At 51.9% G+C, this 21,675-nt stretch overlaps 1 protein-coding gene across 3 annotated transcripts in view; it reads right to left on the bottom strand.

Moving 5' to 3' along the window:
* Positions 1-21,675, bottom strand: part of RAB11FIP3 (RAB11 family interacting protein 3) — an 87,899-nt gene that overhangs the window by 29,959 nt on the left and 36,265 nt on the right. For 2 of the 3 annotated variants that reach the window (XM_058035272.1, XM_058035273.1), the window contains 2 exons: positions 12,827-12,918; positions 550-737 (listed from right to left, as the gene is read on the bottom strand). In XM_058035272.1, the coding sequence (XP_057891255.1) occupies positions 550-737; positions 12,827-12,918 (280 nt within the window). Of the gene's footprint in view, positions 1-549; positions 738-12,826; positions 12,919-13,035; positions 13,282-21,675 lie in introns of those variants that run through there. The other variant, XM_058035274.1, reaches the window with a different exon arrangement.

The raw sequence follows: 21,675 nt of genomic DNA, 5'->3' as shown, positions 1-21,675 counted from the left end.
TTACAAACACAAAATGATGCCTCAGGTTTCAGCTTTTATATTTTTCATAATCTGTACAGCTTTAGTGTGTGGGTCTGGGATTTGTATTAGGGGATGGTGAGCTCTCTGCACAGAGCAGGGAGACAAAACAATTCCTTCTCTAGCTGGGGAGCAAGGACAAAGGATCCAAATCTCAGACCCAAGAGCATGAACAACATGGACTGAAGAGAGAAAAACAAGGAGGATAGGACTTCATGGGCTGGGGGTATAATTGATGAATTAAGTCCAATATGCAAATGGAGCAGAACTTATAAACGTGACTGGTTGTTCATTTTGTGACCATTTTGGTTCATCTTGGGTGCAGCCCTGGCTGGGCTCTTGTGCTGCCCAAGGTGGATCCATCGAACCCTCCTAACAAATCCCTACTTTATTCTTTACCTCCATCAAATCTCTGTTCTAGGGCAGCCTTCACAAGGCATCAGAAGAACAGCCCAATTTCCAGCAAGACAAACTGGGTGTGAAGCCCTGGGGCTGTGTCTCCCCCATGCCCTGTGTGGGGTTTCTCCTCACCCATGCTCCGGCTCCTCGATGGCGTCGGTGAACTCCGAGTGCACGGCGGAGTCGATGGCGCTGTCGGTCTCCACCTCGTCGTGCATCTCGTGCTGCACCAGGGTGCTGGTGTCCTCATCTGTGAAGGTCTCACACTCACTGTAGGTGCTCTCTGAGCCCATGTAGGCACTGTCAGTCACCTCATTTGCCTGCTTAAAACAAATACACAAGAAGCAAAACGATAAGATTCTACAGCTGAGTGGGTTCGTGGCAGAATTTCGGCTGTGTTGCATTTCTGAGCACAGGAATCCAACTTCTGGAATCACCCCAGGCCCAGGTGCTGCTCTGTGGGCACCACAGGGTGCACCTCAGCCTTTGCAGGGCTTGGGAAGCAGATCACAGAAATAGGGACTAAATAAGAGTTGGAGGGAGGTTTTGTTGTGAGCCAGGATGGATTTGGCCAGGGCAGGAGGGATTACCCACTGCTGACTCAGCAGTTCCCATCACTGCTGCTTTCTCCCACCCCATTCCAAGAGGACATGCTATTATTAATCTGAATTCCCTGCAAAAACCACCATTCAAAACTCCCAATTAGCCCTTGGAGCACCTTTTTTTTTGTCCTGTCTGGTAAAACCATCCATCCCTCAACTTGTTTCTAAGTCTCCAATACATCTTCTGATTTGCAGGGACTCAAATCCCCACACTTCAGCTGGAGCAGCATCTCAAATCCATTTGGGTTTGTGTTTTAAGATTTATAGTGCAGAGGAAACTGAGTTTTCCAGTTCTGCACCCCAGGCAGGTTCAGCTTCAGTTTCAGCTCCCACACACAGGCAGGGACAATCCCTTCTGATGCTGATCTCTGGAGAGCCATGGCAGCAGCAGCAGAACCCCCCCAAAAGGCAAAGTTCTTGTTCCCCCTCACAGTGCCAGCCCCTCTCCTAAGATTTGGGGATTTCCCCAGCATGCCTTGGAGCAAATGAAGGGATTTTGGGATTGCCAGTGCTGGTGCTGAGCTCCAGCTGATTCCCTGTCACTGGGCAGAGGGGTGGGAGCCCTCCTGCCAGACTTCCAGGTGAAGAGCTGCCCATGAGAAGCCGTCTGCTCCTCCTGAAGTTCACCTGGTGGGATCCCACGTGCTCAGCTGCTCCTCCAGCACAGCAGCAGAGCAAACAGCAGCAGTTTGAATGCAGGCATGACTGAAGCAAAACCCTTTACCCCTGCCAGGGCACTCAGAACAGTTTTCAGGGCTTTTTCCAAGGGTTTTAGAGAAAATCACGTTTCTCAAAGCACTGTATTCATAAAATCATGGAGTGGTTTGAATTGGAAGGGACTTTAAAGCCCATCTCATTCCACTCCCTGCCTATTCCACTACCCCAGGTGGCTCCAAGCCCCACCCAGCCTGACCCTGGACACTTCCAGGGGCAAAAAGGGATAGAAAACCCTGAAGGGACGGAGAGAAAGAGCTGATACCAGCAATTCCCACTCCATGTGGCCACTGCCTCAGCCCAGCCCTGCTTTGCTCTCCCAGCCCTGTGCCCACCACACTCAGCAGGATGGACACAGCCAGGAGCTGCTCTTGGAAGCCTGGCTCAGCTCCCACCTGGTTTGTGGACACCAGCACCTCCAGGACACCTCCCTGAAGTTAAACACAACACAAACCTGCCCAGAGCTGAAGTCAGGGTTTGCTCCAGGGAACTCCACCAGGGCAGAGCCTGTGCATGTCTTGCAGAGAAGAAACAAAAGCCTCTAAAACCCCCACCCACTTAAAAATGCATCAATCCACCAAAACCACTTACACACCTAAAGCTGGGACTTGCTTAAGTGCTTTACTGGATTTATGCTGCATTTTCTAGAAACACCATTAATGCTCCAGCAGGAGGGATGAAGGGAAGGAGAGGCTTGACCTGCCTTGGCTTGGTCACAGACAGAGAGAGCCCAAGAGATGACAGCAGCCACCCCCAGCTGCACATTCCCCTCCCTTCTGCCTGTTTGAAAAGGATTTCATGCCAAACTGGAAAGAATTTTGCTTGCACACTACAAAATAAAGGCTGCTCTTTAAATACCAACCCCGCCCCCCTCCTTCTCACTGGAAAAGCTTACATTTAAACACAGGTTGAAGTATTATAATGAGCAAATGGAAGTATCACAATAAGCACAGAGTAAAGACAACTACTGAAAGAAGCCAAAAAACTCCAATTCACAAGTAATTTGATTAGAAACCCTGCTGTGGTTGCTGCTGACCCTCTCAACATGAAGCAAAGCAGGAGCTGAACAGTGCCCTCAGTCAAATGTTGGAACAAGAGGACCTTTAAGGTCCCTTCCAACCCAAACTATTCCATGATTCTATGATTTCTCTGTCAAATTGTTCCAAAACACATTATTGGTGGGAAATGCACACATGGACAGGATGGATTTGGGAGCAACCCTTTTGGAGTAGGAGAAGCACAAGACATCAACCACTGTCCTTCAGCCACACCAAAGATACGCATCAATTTATTACCTAAAAATTGAATTTTTCCTGATACCAGCCTAGATGAGGTTTCAAAAGCAAGAGAACCCTATTAAAATTAAACCTGTGTGGACAATGAGTTAAGAAGCAGCTGAAACTGTAAACAAAGTCCTTCCCCTGAGCACGAGCGTGGAGAACTTTGCTGCACATTTCACCACAGAATCAGTAACTAAACCTCAGGAAGAGATGTCAGGAGGAGATAGGCAAACCAAGGGGGTTCAGGTATTGCCAAATGCCTGACAGAGCCAAATCTCTGTCCCTGGCCAAGTGTGAAGGTACAGAAAGTTCTTATTTCTGGCCTCATGAGCAGCTGGTTTGTGCAGTGACCCTTCAAACCCCCCTGCCACAGCTCTCCTTCAGCCAGCTTTGCCTTCCTGTGAGCAGAAAGTAAATATTTTTTCCAGCTTAAAAAAAGCCAAATGCACACTTAAAAAACATCCATGGGCTCAGGACAGCCAGGCTGGGCTACACCCACCCCAGGGGACTTGCCAGGAACATCAGTGCCACGTTCAGAGCGGGGCTGGTGTCACCAATATCAGTGCATTTTGATTTTTTATCCAATAAAACACACCCTGAGGTGCTTCAGGCAAATTCAGACCTTAAAACTGGGACTCAGGCACACGCAGAGTTCTGAGCTGGAACAGGATCAGGGTCTGATGGAGGTACCAATCCCAAATCCAACAGGTATTTCCCCAGAGCCACACCTGGCTGACAAGACAGGGGCCACCCAGAGGCATCTCTGCCTGCTCAGGGAAACTCCAGGGATCTGAGAGCCCAGGTGAGCACTCCTGCTTCTAAAAGCAAATAAATGGTGAAGTCAGCACTGGGATGATGTAACATGCCCTGATGAAACACGTGAGGGGCCTTTAGGAGCCTTCTCCAGCAGCAGCTCATCCATCCCAGGCATCTGATGACATCTGGGAGTAAAGATTACTCAATTAGATGTTGTAGAGTGCCATAAAACCACCTGGATTTTTAAAAAAGCTGCTGCAGTGTGAGGAGAGGAATTCTTGGGAATCACCTGCAAGGTCCAGGCAGGGACAGAAGGTTCAGCACAAGCTCAGCCAAGGCGTTGCCTTGGAAAGGAGGGCAAAGTCTGGCTCCCAGGGAGGTTCCTTCCAGGCAGGGCTGTCCCTGGAGCTGTCCTGGCATCCCAAAGCTCTGCTGTCCTTGAACACACTCTGAAGGTTGGGAGGGGAAGTGAATGACAAGGAAAAGGAAAAACAACTCTGTTTTGCCAGCAGTGTGAGCCTGTTCTTGAAGAATCCAGCCCTGATTGTGCACAGGATGCAGAGGAGATAGATCAGCTACAAAAATCCCCCTCCAAGGACACCCTGTGGCCCTGACAGCAGTGACAGTGCCAGGCTGGGAGCCAGGGAGAAGGGATACTGTTGTGTTTATAGTCCCACATGAATGCAGCTGGCCCCAGGGCAGCTCAGCCTCTGGGATGCCACTTTGGGTCTCAGTTCTGCCCTCTTCCCACACACCAGGGCAATGCCAGCTTTTCAGGGAGCCTCTGCTCAGCCCTGGCTGAAGGCAGCTTGCACAGCTCAGCCCCTGGAGGTGGGGATGTTACACTCCATCAAGGCTGGGCAAGAGAAATGTGCTGCATCTGTTTGGACAGATTGAAAACTCACTCAGCCCAAAACCAAACCCCAAACCAACTCACAAAACACCACAGCTGGCAGGATGTCCCCAGCACCCCAAAAACCAGCAGGCACCATCCCTGCTGGTCCAGCTCCTCAGGGAGAACAGGCAGAGAGGAGTGAGAAGTTACACCACAGTCTATGGAGTCACAGAATTGTGGAATGGTTTGGGTTAGAATGGACATTAAAGTTTTGCCCAGTCCCACCTCTGCCATGGACAGAGACACCTTCCACTATCCCAGGCTGCTCCAAGCCTGGCTTTTGACACTTCCAGGGATCCAGGGGCAGCCACAGCTGCTCTGGGCACCCTGTGCCAGGGCCTGCCCACCCTCACAGGGAACAATTCCTTCCCAATATCCCATCTAAATCTCTCCTCTTTTAATCTAAACCATTCCCATGAAAAAAAAATCAGGTGGATGTGCCCATGTAACAAGTCAGGTGCATTCCTTGCACCTCCAGGGCTGAACCCGATCCCTCTAGAAATCCAAGCCCTCCTCACTTTGTGTCAGCTCGCAAAAACCCACCTGTGGAGACATCCTGTCCGGAGGCAGAGCCAGCTCCGGGAGCTGCTTCTGCGAGGCAGCAGGGAAGCAAAGTCCAGGGGAGCCGGGAGGCTTAAGGAGCGAGCTGGAGTCCCAACAGAGCGCCTTTTGTTCCCGAGCTGCCGATAAGGAGCAGAGCTCCGGCTCACTTCCCTGCCGGTGAGCGCAGCCTCCTCCCGCTCCCCTGGATTCCAAAATAAAAGCTCGTTTTGGGAGCACTCCCGGTGCTCACACTTCCCAGGAATCCATCCCCAGAGAAAAAGGTTGAATCTGAAAGCGACCTGTCGAGGTTTATCTCGGCCTTCCTGGTGTTTCTGGTGAATAATTAAGCGTTAAGTAGCAAATTCCTTCCTTATAGCCACGAATAGAGGGATGTATAAAGCTTGGATTGCTCATCAGGGGCAGGTCAGAAGCGCGTTGGTGACTCAGAGGATGGTCTGTGGCAGGCGGTGACAGTGCTGACCCCAAAGAAGGTTATAACCACCCCAATGCCAGCCTGCTCTGCAAACAGGAGCCAGCCCTGTGGGAGAGCTGAGCCATGGGATTTTCCTCTCTCCATGGCACAGAGAGGCCTCGGCACCGCTCGCACCTACAAGTTCTGAGGGTTTCCTCAGGTTTTCTGTTTCCTCTCTGCAGAAACCACACGCACATCAGCGCTGCTAACCCAGCACAAACCCCCAGATTTAACTGCCATTACCTTCCCAAAGCAGGTTTTGCCCTTTTCTCTGGGTTATCCTCGCTGTGCTGCGGGGTGATCCCTCCCGAGCTCGGAGCAGAGGGCAGTGCTGAGCAGCGCTGCCCGCAGTGTCCGGACCCTGACAGGAGCCGAGCTGCCCCAGGCCAGCCCGGACTGCTGCTCCCAGCACGGCAGCAAGGAGTTATGCTTTAACCCGAGCTCTGCCCCTGCCTGCTCCTCACACAGCCGGGCACAGCCCCTGTGCTCCTCTGCTTGTGCCTCACGACCTCAGAGAACATCTGAACTCCCAGCAGAGCCCAAAATCAGACACTGAAATGAATTAGGAAACCCCAATCCCTGCCTGTTTTACTTGTCAAACTCTTATTGAGACACTTCTGCTTGCACTGCTGCCCCCTCAGCTCCCAGCCCTCCCGTGTCCCACAGCCCAGTTCCCACGTTCCCAATCTCACACACTCTGCTGTGGTTCAAGATAAGGCTCCAAGGACTTTGTTTTCCAAACTCCTTCCAGCCTATTTCCTACTGGGCAAACACTTCAAATGGGATCTTTTCTGACCAGCAGAGAAATTTTTCACCATAGCCCTGCACTTGGGTCCTGCCTTCAGGGACATCCCTGTCCCATTTACACTCCCACCCTTCCCTCTACACAATAAATTTATTTCCTTGGTATTTTCAGGCTTCAAGATATCAAATTATCACCATGGACTGATTTGGGAGAGCTGGAGCCAGGCTGGCAGAGCTGGGGGTGCTCACCTGGAGAAGAGAAGGCTCCAGGGACACCTCAGAGCCCCTGCCAGGGCCTGAAGGGGCTCCAGGAGAGCTGCAGAGGGACTGGGGACAAGGGATGGAGGGACAGGACACAGGGAATGGCTCCCACTGCCAGAGGGCAGGGATGGATGGGATATTGGGAATTGGGAATTGTTCCCTGTGAGGGTGGGCAGGCCCTGGCACAGGGTGCCCAGAGCAGCTGTGGCTGCCCCTGGATCCCTGGCAGTGCCCAAGGCCAGGCTGGGCAGGGCTGGGAGCAGCCTGGGACAGTGTGAGGTGACCCTGCCATGGCAGGGGTGGCACTGGGTGGGCTTTAAGGTTCTTTCCAACACAAAGCATTCCAGGATTCAGTGAATACAAGGATAATATGGGACTGTTCACTTGCTGTCCATAGGGCTCATGGCCCATTGTCTCTCACTGCAGAAAGGCTTTGGGGACAATGGGGACACTGCTCAAGGCTCCAGGTGAACAGGCACTGAACTGCATCTCTCACATTCCACAGCCCTGCAGTTCCAACCTCCTGCAAGATTTCAAGCCCATCAGCTGCTCAGGACAAAATGCTCACCAATTCCAGCAGCCAGCCCCTGGACAGGGGTTTGTGACCATTTCATTCATGGTGGGTTTGGGTCAGCCCTCTGAGCAGAGGCCTATGAGGCCATTCCAGAAGGTGGGAATGGCTCTGGTGCAGAAAACCTGAGCTCTCAGCTCCATGTCCCCATTCCAACCAGGAGCCCTTCACTCCTGGGTTAGGACAGCCAGGGAACAGCTGAACCCAGGCCTGTCCTGGTGCTTTGAGCCCCTTGCACAGCTCAGAGGGGCTCCCAAAGCTCAACCCCATCTTTTCAGCCCGGCTGGACCCTGCCAGACATGCACCCTGTGCCAACAGTGGTGTGGAGGGGAAGAGGAGGAAAAAACCTCACCTAAAACACTACAGATTGCAAAGCAGGGCCCTCCCAAAGGCTCTGTGCTCACCAGGAAGGAAAGTATCTTCCTGGGAATTCTGCACTAGGAAAGAAAGGAGGGCTCAGAAGGTCCACAGGCCTCCTAGGAGGGGACACAAGGAGCCTGCAGCAGCCTCCTCCTGTGGAAGAGGTTTCACAGTGACTCCTGTGAACCAGAGAGAAGTTTGATAAGAGGATCCATGTTTGCCCCTGGAAGAATTTTCTACCAAGGTTTTTGACATAAACCAAGAAAGAAAGAAGGATAAATAAGAGAAATCTGTAACTGTCTATTCCAATGAGCACTTTGTTTGTCTTTCCTGACCAATGAGTAAACTTAGGAATTTTGTAAGAATGTATAAAAAGCATGCATGCTAAAATAAAAACAGGTTTGAAGCCTTCTGAAAATGGAGTGTGGCTTTGTATTGTGACCATCTCAACTGTGACATCCTACAGCCACCCCACATGGACTCCAGGGGCACAAGGAATGACACAAGGCACCACACACAAGGCACCAGGAATGACAGTGATGCCTCTGGGAGCAGGTCCCCATGTGCTCCCACCACAGTTTCTGTGTTCCAACACACAGCTGGGGCCCTGCAAGTCCCTGGTCCACTGTGCAGAAGCTCTGAGCAGCTGGAGAAACACAGCAATGTGGATTTTTGCCCTCAAAGAAACCTTAAGTTCAATTGCTCAACATGGAAAACAATCCTGGCTTTAAGGGAGTTAAAGTTTCACAGAGGTGAAGTGTTGGCCCTAAAGCTGCTGCTCAGTGTAGCACAGAATGTCACAGAATATTCTGGAGTTCTCCCAGCTGCACCTGTAGGCAGGAAGGCAGGCTGGGAGAGCCAGGAGTAGCTCCTACTCCCAAAATACACAAAACTTGGGACGTGCCCAAGTCCCATTTTCCTCCCCAGATCCGCTCCTTCCCTGCTGTACAACTCCCTGCTGCACAAACAGCCAGAGGGGACGTGCCTGGGCCGGTGCAGCTTCCAGGGAAAGCCAAATTCTCCCCTGGTGGCCGTGCAGAACGTGTTTTCCTGGCTGCTTCCAGCAGGAGCCACGGCAGCTGCCCAGCAGATGGCAACAGTCCTGCACAAGGCACTGCAGCCGCACGAGTGACACTGCCCCTCCTGCAGAGCTCAGCCAGAGCCTTCCTCTGACCCTGCTGGCCCAAAACACGAGTGCCAGGGCTAAAAAATCCCTGTTTGGGGTATCTATGGTGTTCCCAGGCAGCCTTTACAGAGCACTGGCTGTGCCTCTCCTCCAGCCCACCTGAGGTTATACAGCTCCATGCCCAGCCTAGCCCAATCCCAGCATTTTCATGCCTCGTTTTCCTTTTTCTGGAGTCATCCTTCCCACTCTGCACTGCCCCAGGAGCAGAGCAGAGGGGCAGAGCCCTCACCCTAGGGCAAGGCACAGTGATACCCTGTGGTGCTTGAGCTTGGAGTTCCTTTCCAGCCTAAATGATTCCATGATCCCAAGAAAACGAACTCCAAATTGCCCTCCATGTCCCCCCAGAGCATTCCAAACGAGTCCTGTGCCTCAGCACTGAGTCATGAACACCACAGGAGCTCTCAAGGGAGAGGCAAGGAGAACTCCCACCTTCCAGGCAGTCAGCAGCCAAGCTGTGCCAGCCCAGCCTGAGGGAAAACAGGGCTCAGGTGTCCAGATGGAAAAGCTCCAAGCTCCCTTACATGTGACTTTGACAAAGCAGGAAGGCTGTCATTAGTTTTTGGTGGTTTCTCACCCAGCAACCACCACGCTTCCACCTGAGGCAGGAGGAACACACTGGGAGGTGATCCCAGGCAGGGGATGCTCTCCCTGCTCCAGCTGGGTGCCCAGGCATGAGGTTCCTCTTGAATGTGTCACAGAAGAGCTGCAGGGATTGGGATGAGCCCCCTGAAAGCCCAGCTGGAGGCACAAGAACCCATGTGGCTGCAGGAGCTGCTTCTCAGTGGAGCCATGGGAGCAGAAATCCTCTCTGGAAGCACCTTAACAGACAGCCCTGTCTGCTGGACACTCCTGGAATGGTGCAAGAGGAGCCAGGAGATCCCTGGCACATACAGAGCCACATCAGTGTCTGCTGGACACTCCTGGAATGGTGCCACAGGAGCCAGGAGATCCATGGCACATCCAGAGCCACTCCTGGAATGGTGCAAGAGGAGCCAGGAGATCCATGGCACATCCAGAGCCACTCCTGCAATGGTGCCACAGGAGCCAGGAGATCCATGGCACATCCAGAGCCACTCCTGGAATGGTGCAAGAGGAGGCAGAGGATCCATGGCACATCCAGAGCCACACCAGTGGCTGAACTGGGGCAGTATCCAACATTACAAATTCCTGAGTTCCCACCTTGTCCCCTTGCAAAGCCTTCTCCTGGAGGAAGCAGGTGGTGGTGGCTCTCTCTGGAGAACAAACACTGGGTCAAAGTCCCCAGCTCTGGGCTCTCAGGGCTCTCCATGGATGCTGAGCTCTCCTGGTGACAGTCACCAGAAGAGGACATGACTCATCAAGCAGAGCAACCTCATTAACAAAGAGAAGACATTTTCCTGGAGACTGCTTAAAGCACTTGTTTACACTTGTTTGAACAAACACTGAGGAGAAAAGCTCCTGTCAGACCCCAGCCCTTGGAAGAGCTGAGCACTCCAGCCACTGGGATTTTGGGCTGTTTCAGAGGGACCACAGACAGTGCTCCACTCAAGAACCACAAATGCTCCCAGCACTTCTGCAAATGCAGCAATTCCTTCAGCTCTGATGTGACAGGGGAGGAGAAATCCCAGCTGTGCCACTTCCCCCCATGGCCCTGCCACAGCCAGAGGGGCTCAGGCAGTGCCTGAGGTGTCCCAGGTGTGTTTTGGGGTGTGTTTAACTGAGTGTCCCAGTGCAGCACCTTCCCAGGGCTGACACAGGGATACCACAGAGCCCAAACTCCTGCTTGCTGCAGTGAGAAGTTTACTCTGAGAAAGGTGATGGTTTCACTAAGAAAGGTGATTTTTTTTCCCCCTCACCTCTTCTGGAGACTCCAAGCAAGAGGGACTACAGTATTGGGAACAGCTCTTTATTCTGTTCTCTGCCTGGCTGATTCCCTGCTGCACCTAAGGAAGAAGGGAATGCTGGAGCCCTCTCCAGCTCTTTTCCCAGTGCTCCCACGAGGAACACACCTTTGCTGCTCCCAGCAGGATGCTTTGTGCCACAGCTTCTCCCTCCCTGGGCCAGCTCCAGCTTTCCAAGCACAGCACTGCAGGACATGTGGGATAAAAGGCACGTTGGGAGCTCACAGCGCAGGCAGAAGAGAACAAAACCCCCTCTCCCCAAGACTCCAGTTTATTTTTACACTCCCCAGGCTGAGTGGTATTTCTTGAGCATGTTCTCATTTGCTGAACCTCTACGAAATCCTGGCAGGCTGGAAATGATTTCAAATCATGTATCCAAGACAACAAGGATAATTCTTCCCCGGCATGTTAAACGTAGAGCTGTCCCTTAGATGTGAATTCAGTAGAAAAATCCACTCAGATCTTTTGGAAAAGGAGATTTCAGGACTCATCACCTTTTTCCTTTGGGTCACCTTGTCTTTACAAGGAAAGGCTGGCCCAGCAGCAGAAGTATTTCATGCCAGTGGGGCACACACCTGCCTGTTGGTATTGCTGCCCAGAATAGCTCCCAGTGCTGACAGAGCTCATCTATGTGAAATCAGCCCTTGGAAAACATCCCTGCTCGGAATCTCAGGCAAGATGGTCCCTTGACACAGGTCTGAGGAGCAAAAAGTGAAAGCCTTTTCCTGTCACAGCCTCCACACTGCTCAGTCCAGCACTAAAATGCACATTTGTGACCCTGCACCATCTAAAAACCATGGAAATCCATCTCCCTGCCTGCCCTCCTGTCCCACTTCTCTCCCCAGCTGTTCCTGGGGCTTGGAACTACCTTTCAAAAAAGAAAAATAAACCAGTATTCAGCCTTGCCTGGAGAAGCTGTGGCTGCCCCTGGATCCCTGGAAGTGCCCAAGGCCAGGCTGGACAGGGCTTGGAGCAGCCTGGGACAGTGTAAAGTGTCCCTGCCCATAGCAGGGGGTGGCACTGGATGATCTTTAAGGTCCCTTCCACCCAAATCATTCCATGATTTTAGGACCAGCTGCCCAACACCCAAGCTATCAGAAATCACAAGTCCAAAATTATGTACTACAGACCACACCAAGCAAAAATACAAATATAAATAAATATATTTGCATGCAAATACAAAGTAGGTCAGGAGTCTCATTACCAGCAACAGTGTGATAAAAATCACAAAGAATCATAAAATATCCTGAGTGGAAAGGGGTCAACAAGGATCATAGCCCAGCTCCTGGTCCTGCACAGGACAACCCCAAAAACATCCAGGGTATCATGACACAGGTGTCACACCCCTGAAGAGGCAAGTTTGGAAAAGAAAAAGCAGAGGGGAGTGATTCAGTCCCCACGTGGGACAGGGACCCAGCCATCCCTTTGCTCCCAAGGCTCCTGCAGCACCTCCTGCTCCAGGCTGGAAGGCACAGAGCAGAAATGGGTGAAGCCTTCCAAGCCAAGCCCAAAACACCCAGGCACAGACAAGAGGTCTGTCCTTTCCAGCTGGGAACAGCAGAATCACTGCTGCATGTGCTCCTGTGGTAAGGAATGCAGGAGGGAACCAAGGCATGGAGGCTTTAACTAGAGGAAAACAACCCAAATCAGAGAAACAGCCTTCATCAAGCCCAAGAATAGAGAAAATGTAGATTTTTGTCCTTGGCTCTGCCTTTTACCGACCAAACAGCACCAAATGTCAGCATCCCACTGCTCTGCTGTGCCTCTCAGGCAGGCTCCTGGCTGGTACATCTCAAAGCCAAGCTCAGGTTTTAGAACCTCAGGAACTCCAGCAGGAAAACCCAAGAGCAGCAGGACCCCTTCCAGTGTCACCAGTGTTTCACCACAGAAAGGGTCTCCCTTTCCACCCAGAGCACTGTGCTCTGCTCTTTCAGTTTTATCAACACCGATTTTAACTTAAACAGCACCAAATGCTTGGTGCAGCTTCTCTGGGCCCATCACCCAGAGACTGAATTTGTGTTCACATGTTCAGCATCCCTGAGCCCTGTCACAGCACACTCCCCTCTCCCCAGGCACAGCCTCCATGCCCAAATCCCACTCCACGTGCAGCCAACACTTATGGGAACAAACAGAGCTCATACTTGCCTCAAACGTGACGAAATCATCAAACTCATCGGGGCAGGCCGGGGCTTCCTCCTCGGGGGTATATCCCATATCATACAGCTGGCTGTCAGGGTCTGCAGGGGGAAAAAACACACAGCTGCAATGACCCAGAGGGAAATCCGCGCCCTCACGCCCAGGGTGGGTTTGGGAGGTGTGACAGCGGTGGGACAGGAGCTTCTGTGTGCACGGACCGGCGGCTCCAGCCCTCAGGAAGGGCCTGTGCTCCCAGGCATGCCACCTGCACAGGGCTGAGGGCAATGGCTGCACTTCTCCCTGACTCAGATCCTACACGGCCCTTGCTGCTCCAGTGGGGCCGGCTCCTGGCTTCATCCCTACCCTTCCATTCCTTTCCCTATCTCCGTTCCCTGCATCCTCTCATTCCTCTCCCAGAAGGCTTTAATCCCGCTGTGGGCAGGGAATGCCTGGGATGTGTGTGTGTGACAGCCAAGTGCCATGGGAACGGCGGGGAAGGCAGGCTGCAGCTCCGCGGCGCGGCGCCTGCTCCTCCCGCGGCCGCCCGCAGCAGGTGCGACCGCACAAAACAGGAGATTTCAGCGAGAGAGCCTCCACATGAATTCTGCTCCTCCCGTGGCCACACGCAGCAGGAGCCTCCACACAAACACAGGAGCTTTGCAGAGAGAGAGACTCCACACAAACACGGGAGATTTCAGCGAGAGAGCCTCCACGTGAATTCTGCTCCTCCTGTGGCCACATGCATCAGGAGCGTCCACACAAACACAGGAGCTTTACAGCAGGAGAGCCTCCACACGAATTCTGTTCCTCCCGTGGCCACAGGCATCGGGAGCACAAAAATAGGAGCTTTGCAGTGAGAGAGCCTCCACGTGAATTCTGAGCCTCCACACGAATTCTGCTCCTCCCGTGGCCACACGCATCAGGAGCATCCACACAAAACCAGGAGCTTTGCAGTGAGAGCCTCCATACAAAAATAGGAGCTTTGCAGCGAGAGAGCCTCCCCATGAATTCCTCCTCCCAGCCCACAGCCCCGTCTGCAGCATTGCTCCCAGCCAGGAGCTTTGCAGCCTCCACATGAATTCCTGTGAAGAGAGCCTCCACATGAATTCAGCTCTTCCCGTGGCCACATGCATCAGGAGCCTCCACACAAAACCTGGAGCTTTACAGCGAGAGAGCCTCCACATGAATTCTGCTCCTCCTGTGGCCACACGCATCAGGAGCATCCACACAAAAGCAGGAGTTTTGCAGCCTCCACATGAATTCCTGTGGAGAGAGCCCCCACACAAAACCAGGAGCTTTGCAGCAAGAAAGCCTCCACATGAATTCTGCTCCTCCTGTGGCCACATGCATCAGGAGCCTCCACACAAAACCAGGAGCTTTGCAGCCTCCACATGAACTCCTGGGAAGACAGCCTCCACATGAATTCTGCGCCTCCTGTGGCCACACACATCAGGAGCACAAAACCAGGAGCTTTGCAGCAAGAAAGCCTCCACACGAATTCTGCTCCTCCCGTGGCCACATGCATCAGGAGCATCCACACAAAACCAGGAGCTTTGCAGCCTCCACTTGAATTCCTGTGGAGAGAGCCTCCTCACAAAACCAGGAGTTTTGCAGAGAGAGAGCCTCCACACGAATTCTGCTCCTCCTGTGGCCACACACACCAGGAGCACAAAAACAGGAGCTTTGCAGTGAGAGAGCCTCCACGTGAATTCTGAGCCGCCACATGAATTCTGCTCCTCCTGTGGCCACACACACCAGGAGCCTCCACACAAAACCAGGAGCTTTGCAGCCTCCACATGAACTCCTGTGAAGTCAGCCTCCACATGAATTCTGCGCCTCCTGTGGCCACACACACCAGGAGCCTCCACACAAAACCAGGAGCTTTGCAGCCTCCCCATGAATTCCCCCTCCCAGCCCACAGCCCCCTCATCAGCGCTGCTCCCGGCCCTTGCAGCGAGGAAAGGAGCGAGAATTCCCCGTGCTCCCTCAGGCAGCAGCTAATGGCCGATCCGGCACACGGCCTAGATCCCGGGCGGGAGGCACCGGATCGGGAGCAGTGCTGCAGTCCCAAAATAAACAGCCCACACGCCTCGGAGCTGCCGTGGCTGCCGAGGAAACGGGCCCAGAGAGGAGGAGGAGGCACCTGGCCGTGCTCCCAGGGAATGCACAAGGATTTGGGAAGGAACAGTGGTCATCTTTCTGTGCCCTTCAGAGCCCCCTCCTTGGCCCCTCAAAGGGACACACAGGTTGCCCCGATGGGACAGTGCCAGACTCATCCAGAGGCACAGGCAGAGCTCCTGCTCTGGGCCCCTCTCCAGGTGTCAAGAAAGGCCATTTTTCATTAAGGAGTCACACTGTGGTCATTTCATACATCTGGTAAAAGGTCAAGGGATTGGGGGTTGGTCAAGGCACTGGGAGTGCTCAACCTGGAGAGGAGAAGGATCCAGGGACACATTCCAGGGCCCAAAGGGCTCCAGGAGAGCTGGAGAGGGACCTGGGACAAGAGGCTGGTGTGACAGGACACGGATAATGGCTTCCACTGCCAGAGGGCAGGGATGGATGGGATATTGGGAATTAGGAATTGTTCCCTGTGAGGGTGGGCAGGCCCTGGCACAGGGTGCCCAGAGCAGCTGTGGCTGCCCCTGGATCCCTGGCAGTGCCTAAGGCCAGGCTGGGCAGGGCTTGGAGCAGCCTGGGACAGTGGAAGGTGCCCCTGCCTATGGAATGAGATGAATTTTACAGTCTCTTCCAACCCAAAGCATTCTGAGAATCTCTGATTAGGGCACAGGCCTGCAGCAACACCTCCCACCTAAACACCATCCCCAGGGCCTCTCAGGTAACCATTAAATGCACACACAGGTTAGCACCCAGGAGATATTGGAGCCACCAGGAGATACTGAGACTGCCAGGAGATACTGGAGCCATCAGGAGATACTGCAGCCACCAACCTGAGGGGTTCCCTGGGGTGGAGAAGCTGAACATGTGGCACCAAGAAACGATCCCTCCCCTCACCAGGGCCTGACTCCCAGGCTGTGAATCCACTCCAGAATGACCCAAATTGCTTTTCCAGTGCCAGACCCAACAATGTGCCCCACAGGGTCAGGGCTGAAGCAGGGGAAAGGTGCTCTTGGTCACTCCAATATCCCACTGCTGTCCCACCATGGCAGCAGCAGTGGTGCTGCTCTGAGCTCTCCCCCAGCTGCAAAACCACAGCAGGGCCCTGGATACAGCTGGAAATGCTGATGCTGCCTGCACCCTGCTCAGGGCAAGGCCACTCCTGCTCTGACTGTTGGGGTAGCATGGATGCATCTTGGACTTGATGACCTTGGAGGTCTTTTCCAACCTTAATGTTTCTATAATCTGAAGATGGCATTGTCCCTCTCCCCAGATGTCCCTCTGCCCACCTGTGAGCCTGAGCCTACTATCTGGAGGAGTTTTCCCATTAATCATCTCTGGTGCTATCCTGGGATTGGAGCCTGGTGGCTGACAGCAGGAAGGAGATGGGGACAGTGACCTGCTCACCTCAGTGGATGCCACCAAGAGAAGCCTTTGCCCACATCTGAGAGCAAAACCAAAACCAATCAGTGCTCCTGGAAGGCAACTTGTGTCACACCACCCAGAGGGGACAGGCCACCTCTCCTGCCCACCACAGGCAGTGGTCAGCTCCAGGCCATGTCTAGAGATCCTGCTGCACCCCACAGCAGCCCTGGAACCACATCCCAAAGGCACAGGCTGCTCCCCTCTCCTTTTTCCCCTCTTCATTTCTCTTCCTCCCCCTCTAAGTAGACACACAAACACTTCCTACTCTTCTACAGACACATATAAAGATATTTATTCTCCTCGTTTCTTCCAGAGGGGCTTGAAAAGGGAGGATTTGCAGGCAAGTGAAAGCTTCCTTTTGGAATCAGGGGTATGAAGCGTGGGCAGAGCACAGGCACAGGCAGCTCCTGCCATCCATCACCTGCCTCCTGCCCAGCTCCTGCCCAAACCAGGAGCTCTGGATACTTCCCAGCCCTTCAGGGAATGAACATGCTGGGCATGAACAGGATCCTTGTTGCTCCATCTGTGTGCAGAGAGCCCAGCCCAAAGAGGGGGTCTCTGTGTACCATGTGTTTATTTTCAGAGCAAATTCCAGTGTAAAAATCTAGGAAAGGCCATCTGAGAGGTCACCTGCACCCTGGTGGTGGCATGGCCAGCACAAGCCATGCCCAGGAGCCAGCATTCCATGTTTCCACATCCCCATGAGTCACAGAGAGCAAAGACAAACAGCACCACAAACAAAGGTTGATTTTCTGCTGGATTCATTCCCTCCCCCTCCAAAAAAAGCCATATGGTGCTTTGTGTATAGGGAGAGTTGCCATGGAGAGCCTGCAAGTCTGCCAGCACAACAGGCTGCATTAGGCTCACAAATTCCTGCCCAAAAGAGCCAAAAAACCCCAGGAGCCAAAAAAATCGGAGACCTTTGGTGTGGAGTGGCACTCCCCATGTGGAGAGCACTGTCCCCAGGTGCAGAGGGGGCCAGGTGGTGATAGCTGGAGGGGTTTGCTCCCCCACACCAGGCACAGAGCCAGGGGGGCTGTGGCCCACCAGCAGCAGCACTGAACAGCCCCAGTCTGTGGCACAGGCTGAGCTCAGACCCTCATGTTCCCTCTGCTCTCCACTCTGGACATCAAAGTCAAGTCCCAGCTGACCCCTGCTCTGCTTCACATGCCCTTCTCCCTGCCCCTCACACACAAAGCAGCCTTTCCTTGCTTACACCCATCCCTGATTTCTCTTTATCCTTCCTGATGTGGTCACAACACTTGGGGTCACCTCAGCCCTACTCTGCTCAAACCCATCTTGTGCCCAGGGCTGGGGGTGGCATCAGGGACTGCCTTTTGTCCTCTGAGTGCCCATGACCACCTTCTCCTGCACTTCCAGCTCTATCCATCACTCCCACTGCCAGGCCAAGTCACATCCATAAACATCCAAAAACCTGAAGGGTAAAATCAGGCTCTGAGAGACCTTCCAGGCAGCTTTACTGCTAAACCACCACAGAATCATGGAATCACTCAGGCTGGAAAAGCCCTCTCAGGTGATCAAGTCCAACTGCTCTCCCAGCACTGCCAAGGCCACCATTAATCTATGTCCCCAAGTGCCACATCCACATGGCTTTTAAATCCCTCCAGGGATGGTGAATCCACCCCTTCCATGAAGGAATATTCCCAATATCCAACCTAAGCCTCCCCTGGCACAGCTTGGGGCTGTTTCCTCTTGTCCTGTCACTGGAAGCCACCAATGAAAAGCCATGTGGATGTGACACTTGGGGACATGGGTTAGAGGTGGCCTTGGCAGTGCTGGGGGAATGGTTGGTCTCAGTGATCTCAGAGGGCTTTCCCAACCTGAATCATTCCATGGCTCTCCATGGGGGTGGTGAGACCTCTTCTCATGTCTTGCAGAGCTTCAGAGCTCTCAGGTGTGCCAGAATCACCTGGGCTCTCCCAGGAACCTTCAGGGGTTATCTTTATCCAGCCGTTCTGGGATAAAGCTCCTGAAATAGATTCTAAAAACTGCTTCCAGAAGGCAGGATGGCAGTGGAAAGGCACCTTGAGTGAAGGGCTGTAGGTACAGCATGGGTCACACAGAGCCAGTTTTATCAGCTCCATATAGGAGTGACCTAGAAAAGAGCCTTTCAGGAGCATTTAAGTCATCTACCAACACACTGAACACACTGCTGCAAGCCACAGAGCCTCCAGCCCCGAGGGATTCCCACAGGATGGATTTTGTGAGCTCACAGACCTGCACTGATCAGTGTGGGAATAAGGCTTGGAACCTGCCTGAGTGGCACAGAACAAAACAGACCCCAGAAAGGAGCAGGATGAAGTTTTGGTTGGCTTAAGGGAGAACAAATTATATAAATCCAGCTCCCTAACTGGGAATGGTGCTGGAAAACAAGAGACACAGAGCCAAGGATTTGAGATTGCAGGAATTCAGGAGGATCCTGCACAGGGTAAGCCACTATCCAGCATTTCCAAAGGCAGCTCAGGGTCTCGTGCTCCAGCAGCCAAGTGGAGTGATCCCTGTGGGATAAAGCCACACCAATCCCACCCACCCCCCTTTTCCTTCCCCAGAGTGGCCCAGGAGCACATTTATAACCTGATGCTCCCAGAAAAGAGCAGCTTTCTGCCCCATGATTTCCTGCAGCTCAGCTTCCCCCAGAGATGGGCCAAGGAGCAGCAGCACTTACTGCAAACTATCATTTCCCAAAAATGCCCCAGGGGAGGAGCAAAGGCAGCCCAGGCTCCCAGGGAGGCAGTGGCACAATGAAGATTGCTTACACAAGCCTGGCTAAAGCTCTTCAGCAGCCCCTCATGTCCTGACTCCATGTTCTCAGAAGGCTAATTTATTATTTTATGATACTATATTATATTAAAGAATGCTATACTAAACTATACTAAAGAATACAGAAAGGATATTTACAGAATGCTAAAAAGATAATAATGAAAATTTGTGACTTTTTTCCAGAGTCTTGACACAGCTTGGCCCTGATTGACCAAAGAGTGAAAACAGCTCACAGCAGAAACCAATAAAACAATCACCTGTGGGTAGACAATCTCCAAACATATTCCACAAAACACAGGAGAAACAAATGATATAATAAATTGTTTTCTTTTTTCTCTGAGGCTTCTCAGCTTCCCAGGAGTAAAATCCTGGGCGAAGGAATTTTACAGAAAATGTGAATGTGACACAGGAGGCACAAATCCAGCTGCCCTCTCTTCATCCCACAGGCCTGGTGAGGATCTGCCCCAGAGACAGAGCAGGAGGCCACCCCCAGCACCTGGAAACTGTGCTGAGTTTAACACCTGGAAACTGTGCTGAGTTCAGTTTAACACCTGGAATTGGGTGCTGAGTTTAACACCTGGAAACTGTGCTGAGTTTAACACCTGGAATTTGTGCTGAGTTCAGTTTAACACCTGGAATCTGTGCTGAGTTTAACACCTGGAATTTGTGCTGAGTTGAGTTTAACACCTGGAATTGGGTGCTGAGTTTAACACCTGGAATTTGTGCTGAGTTGAGTTTAACACCTGGAATTGGGTGCTGAGTTTAACACCTGGAATTTGTGCTGAGTTCAGTTTAACACCTGGAATCTGTGCTGAGTTTAACACCTGGAACTGGGTGCTGAGTTTAACACCTGGAATTTGTGCTGAGTTTAAAACACAGGGTCTCATTTTTGATTCCCAGCAATCTGAGTGGCCTTTTCAGAGTGTCCAGTCACAAAGCCCAGCTCATATTCCTGCAGGCTTGTGCAGGAACAAAGTCTCACTGCTGGAGGTGTGAGATGCTGGAAAATGAGATGCTGGCTAGGGCCAGCAGTGGCTTAGAGCCACTTTCTGATGGAGAGACTGAGCCTCCAAAATAGCACTTGCTGCTGGTGAGAAGACCTCCAGCTCCTTCACTCCTTCTACTTCCAAATCTCCACACTTCTGCAAACTAAACTGGATTTTTAGACAGAGATCACAGAATCATGAAGGTTGGAAAAGCTCCAAAGTTTGAGAACACTGAAGCAGAAACTCCTTGAGATGCTCCACACCCAGGAGCTCACAGAAGACAATCTTATCTTTACCTTTTATATTTATCTCTATATATTTTCTTTAATATTTTAATAGTAATTATATATATATACACTATATATATAATTATTACACATATTTATATATAATAAATATATTTTATATTTTATATAGTCTTTTATATATTTTATCTTTATCTTTTTATCTTTATATTTTATCTTTATATAAGATTGTTCCACAAACAAAATAAAATTAAAGAGAACCCTGACTCAGCAGCTCAAATGGACCCAAGGAGGTGACACCCCAAATAAAACAGGCACAAACTAGGCAGTTCCACAGGCTGGGACTGACTCGACACTCCCATTCCATCCTGAAGGCTTCAGCCTCCCAGCTCAAAGCTCCCACATGGAGAAATGAGGATAAGAATTAAACCCAGTTCAATCCTCCCCAGCTCAGAGCTTCCAACCCTGGGCCCAGGAAATGCTCACAATGTTCTTACCTCCAAGCATGGCTGAATTTCATTTTCAGAGCAATGCCTGAGTGGTCCAGGACCCACAAGGATCAAAGGGAACACTTTCAATACCTACAGCACTTCCATCAATCTGCAGGCATTAGTATTTGTCAGTCAGGTCTCATTTACCATTTCTGCCCTCCACTAGCCACACCAAAAACTGAACACAATTAATGGCAAACCTCTCCAAAGCTGTCACTGAGCCCTGGGGAGGGGTTTGCACCAGAACCACCCAGGTGCCTCTGGAAAAGATGTGATGGACAGGAGAGCTGTGAGCCTGGGCAGGCACTACAGTCACCCCCTGCCCCAGCCTAGGCTCCAACCTCAGCAACTGAGCTGCAAAATCACCAATGAAAATTATTTATAAAATTATTTATAAAGCCTCTGATCTCAAACTTGCCCTCTGTGCCCATTTCATGTGGGTCCTTTTTCAGGCTTATTCTGCCCAGAAAAGGTACCTGGACTGTCAGTAACTCTTTGTTTTTATTGTCTCATATTGTCCTAAATCCTAATTGTCCAAATTTTTATTACTCTGATTATATTACTACTTTTATAACCATTTTATTACTAATAAATTTTTAAAATTTTAAAAACAATGGCGTTTTTCACAACAGGGGTGCCAGGTCACCCAGTGCAGTCCCAGCCCCCAGGCTGTGACAGAGCCGGGCAGGGAGGAGCAGAAGTGCTGGGTGAGTAATTATCCCTTTGTTAATAATTCTGGATTGACTGGATTCCTCAGGAGAAACAGCTGAGAGCTCTGCAGGGCTGCTTTCCTAACTCTAAGGATGTCCTGAACC

This window comes from Melospiza georgiana, chromosome 16, assembly GCF_028018845.1.
Source record: "Melospiza georgiana isolate bMelGeo1 chromosome 16, bMelGeo1.pri, whole genome shotgun sequence".
In the NCBI taxonomy this organism is placed as follows: Eukaryota; Metazoa; Chordata; class Aves; order Passeriformes; family Passerellidae; genus Melospiza; species Melospiza georgiana.
Note: the sequence above shows the minus strand (reverse complement) of the source record. Positions and strands in the feature narration are given on the sequence as shown.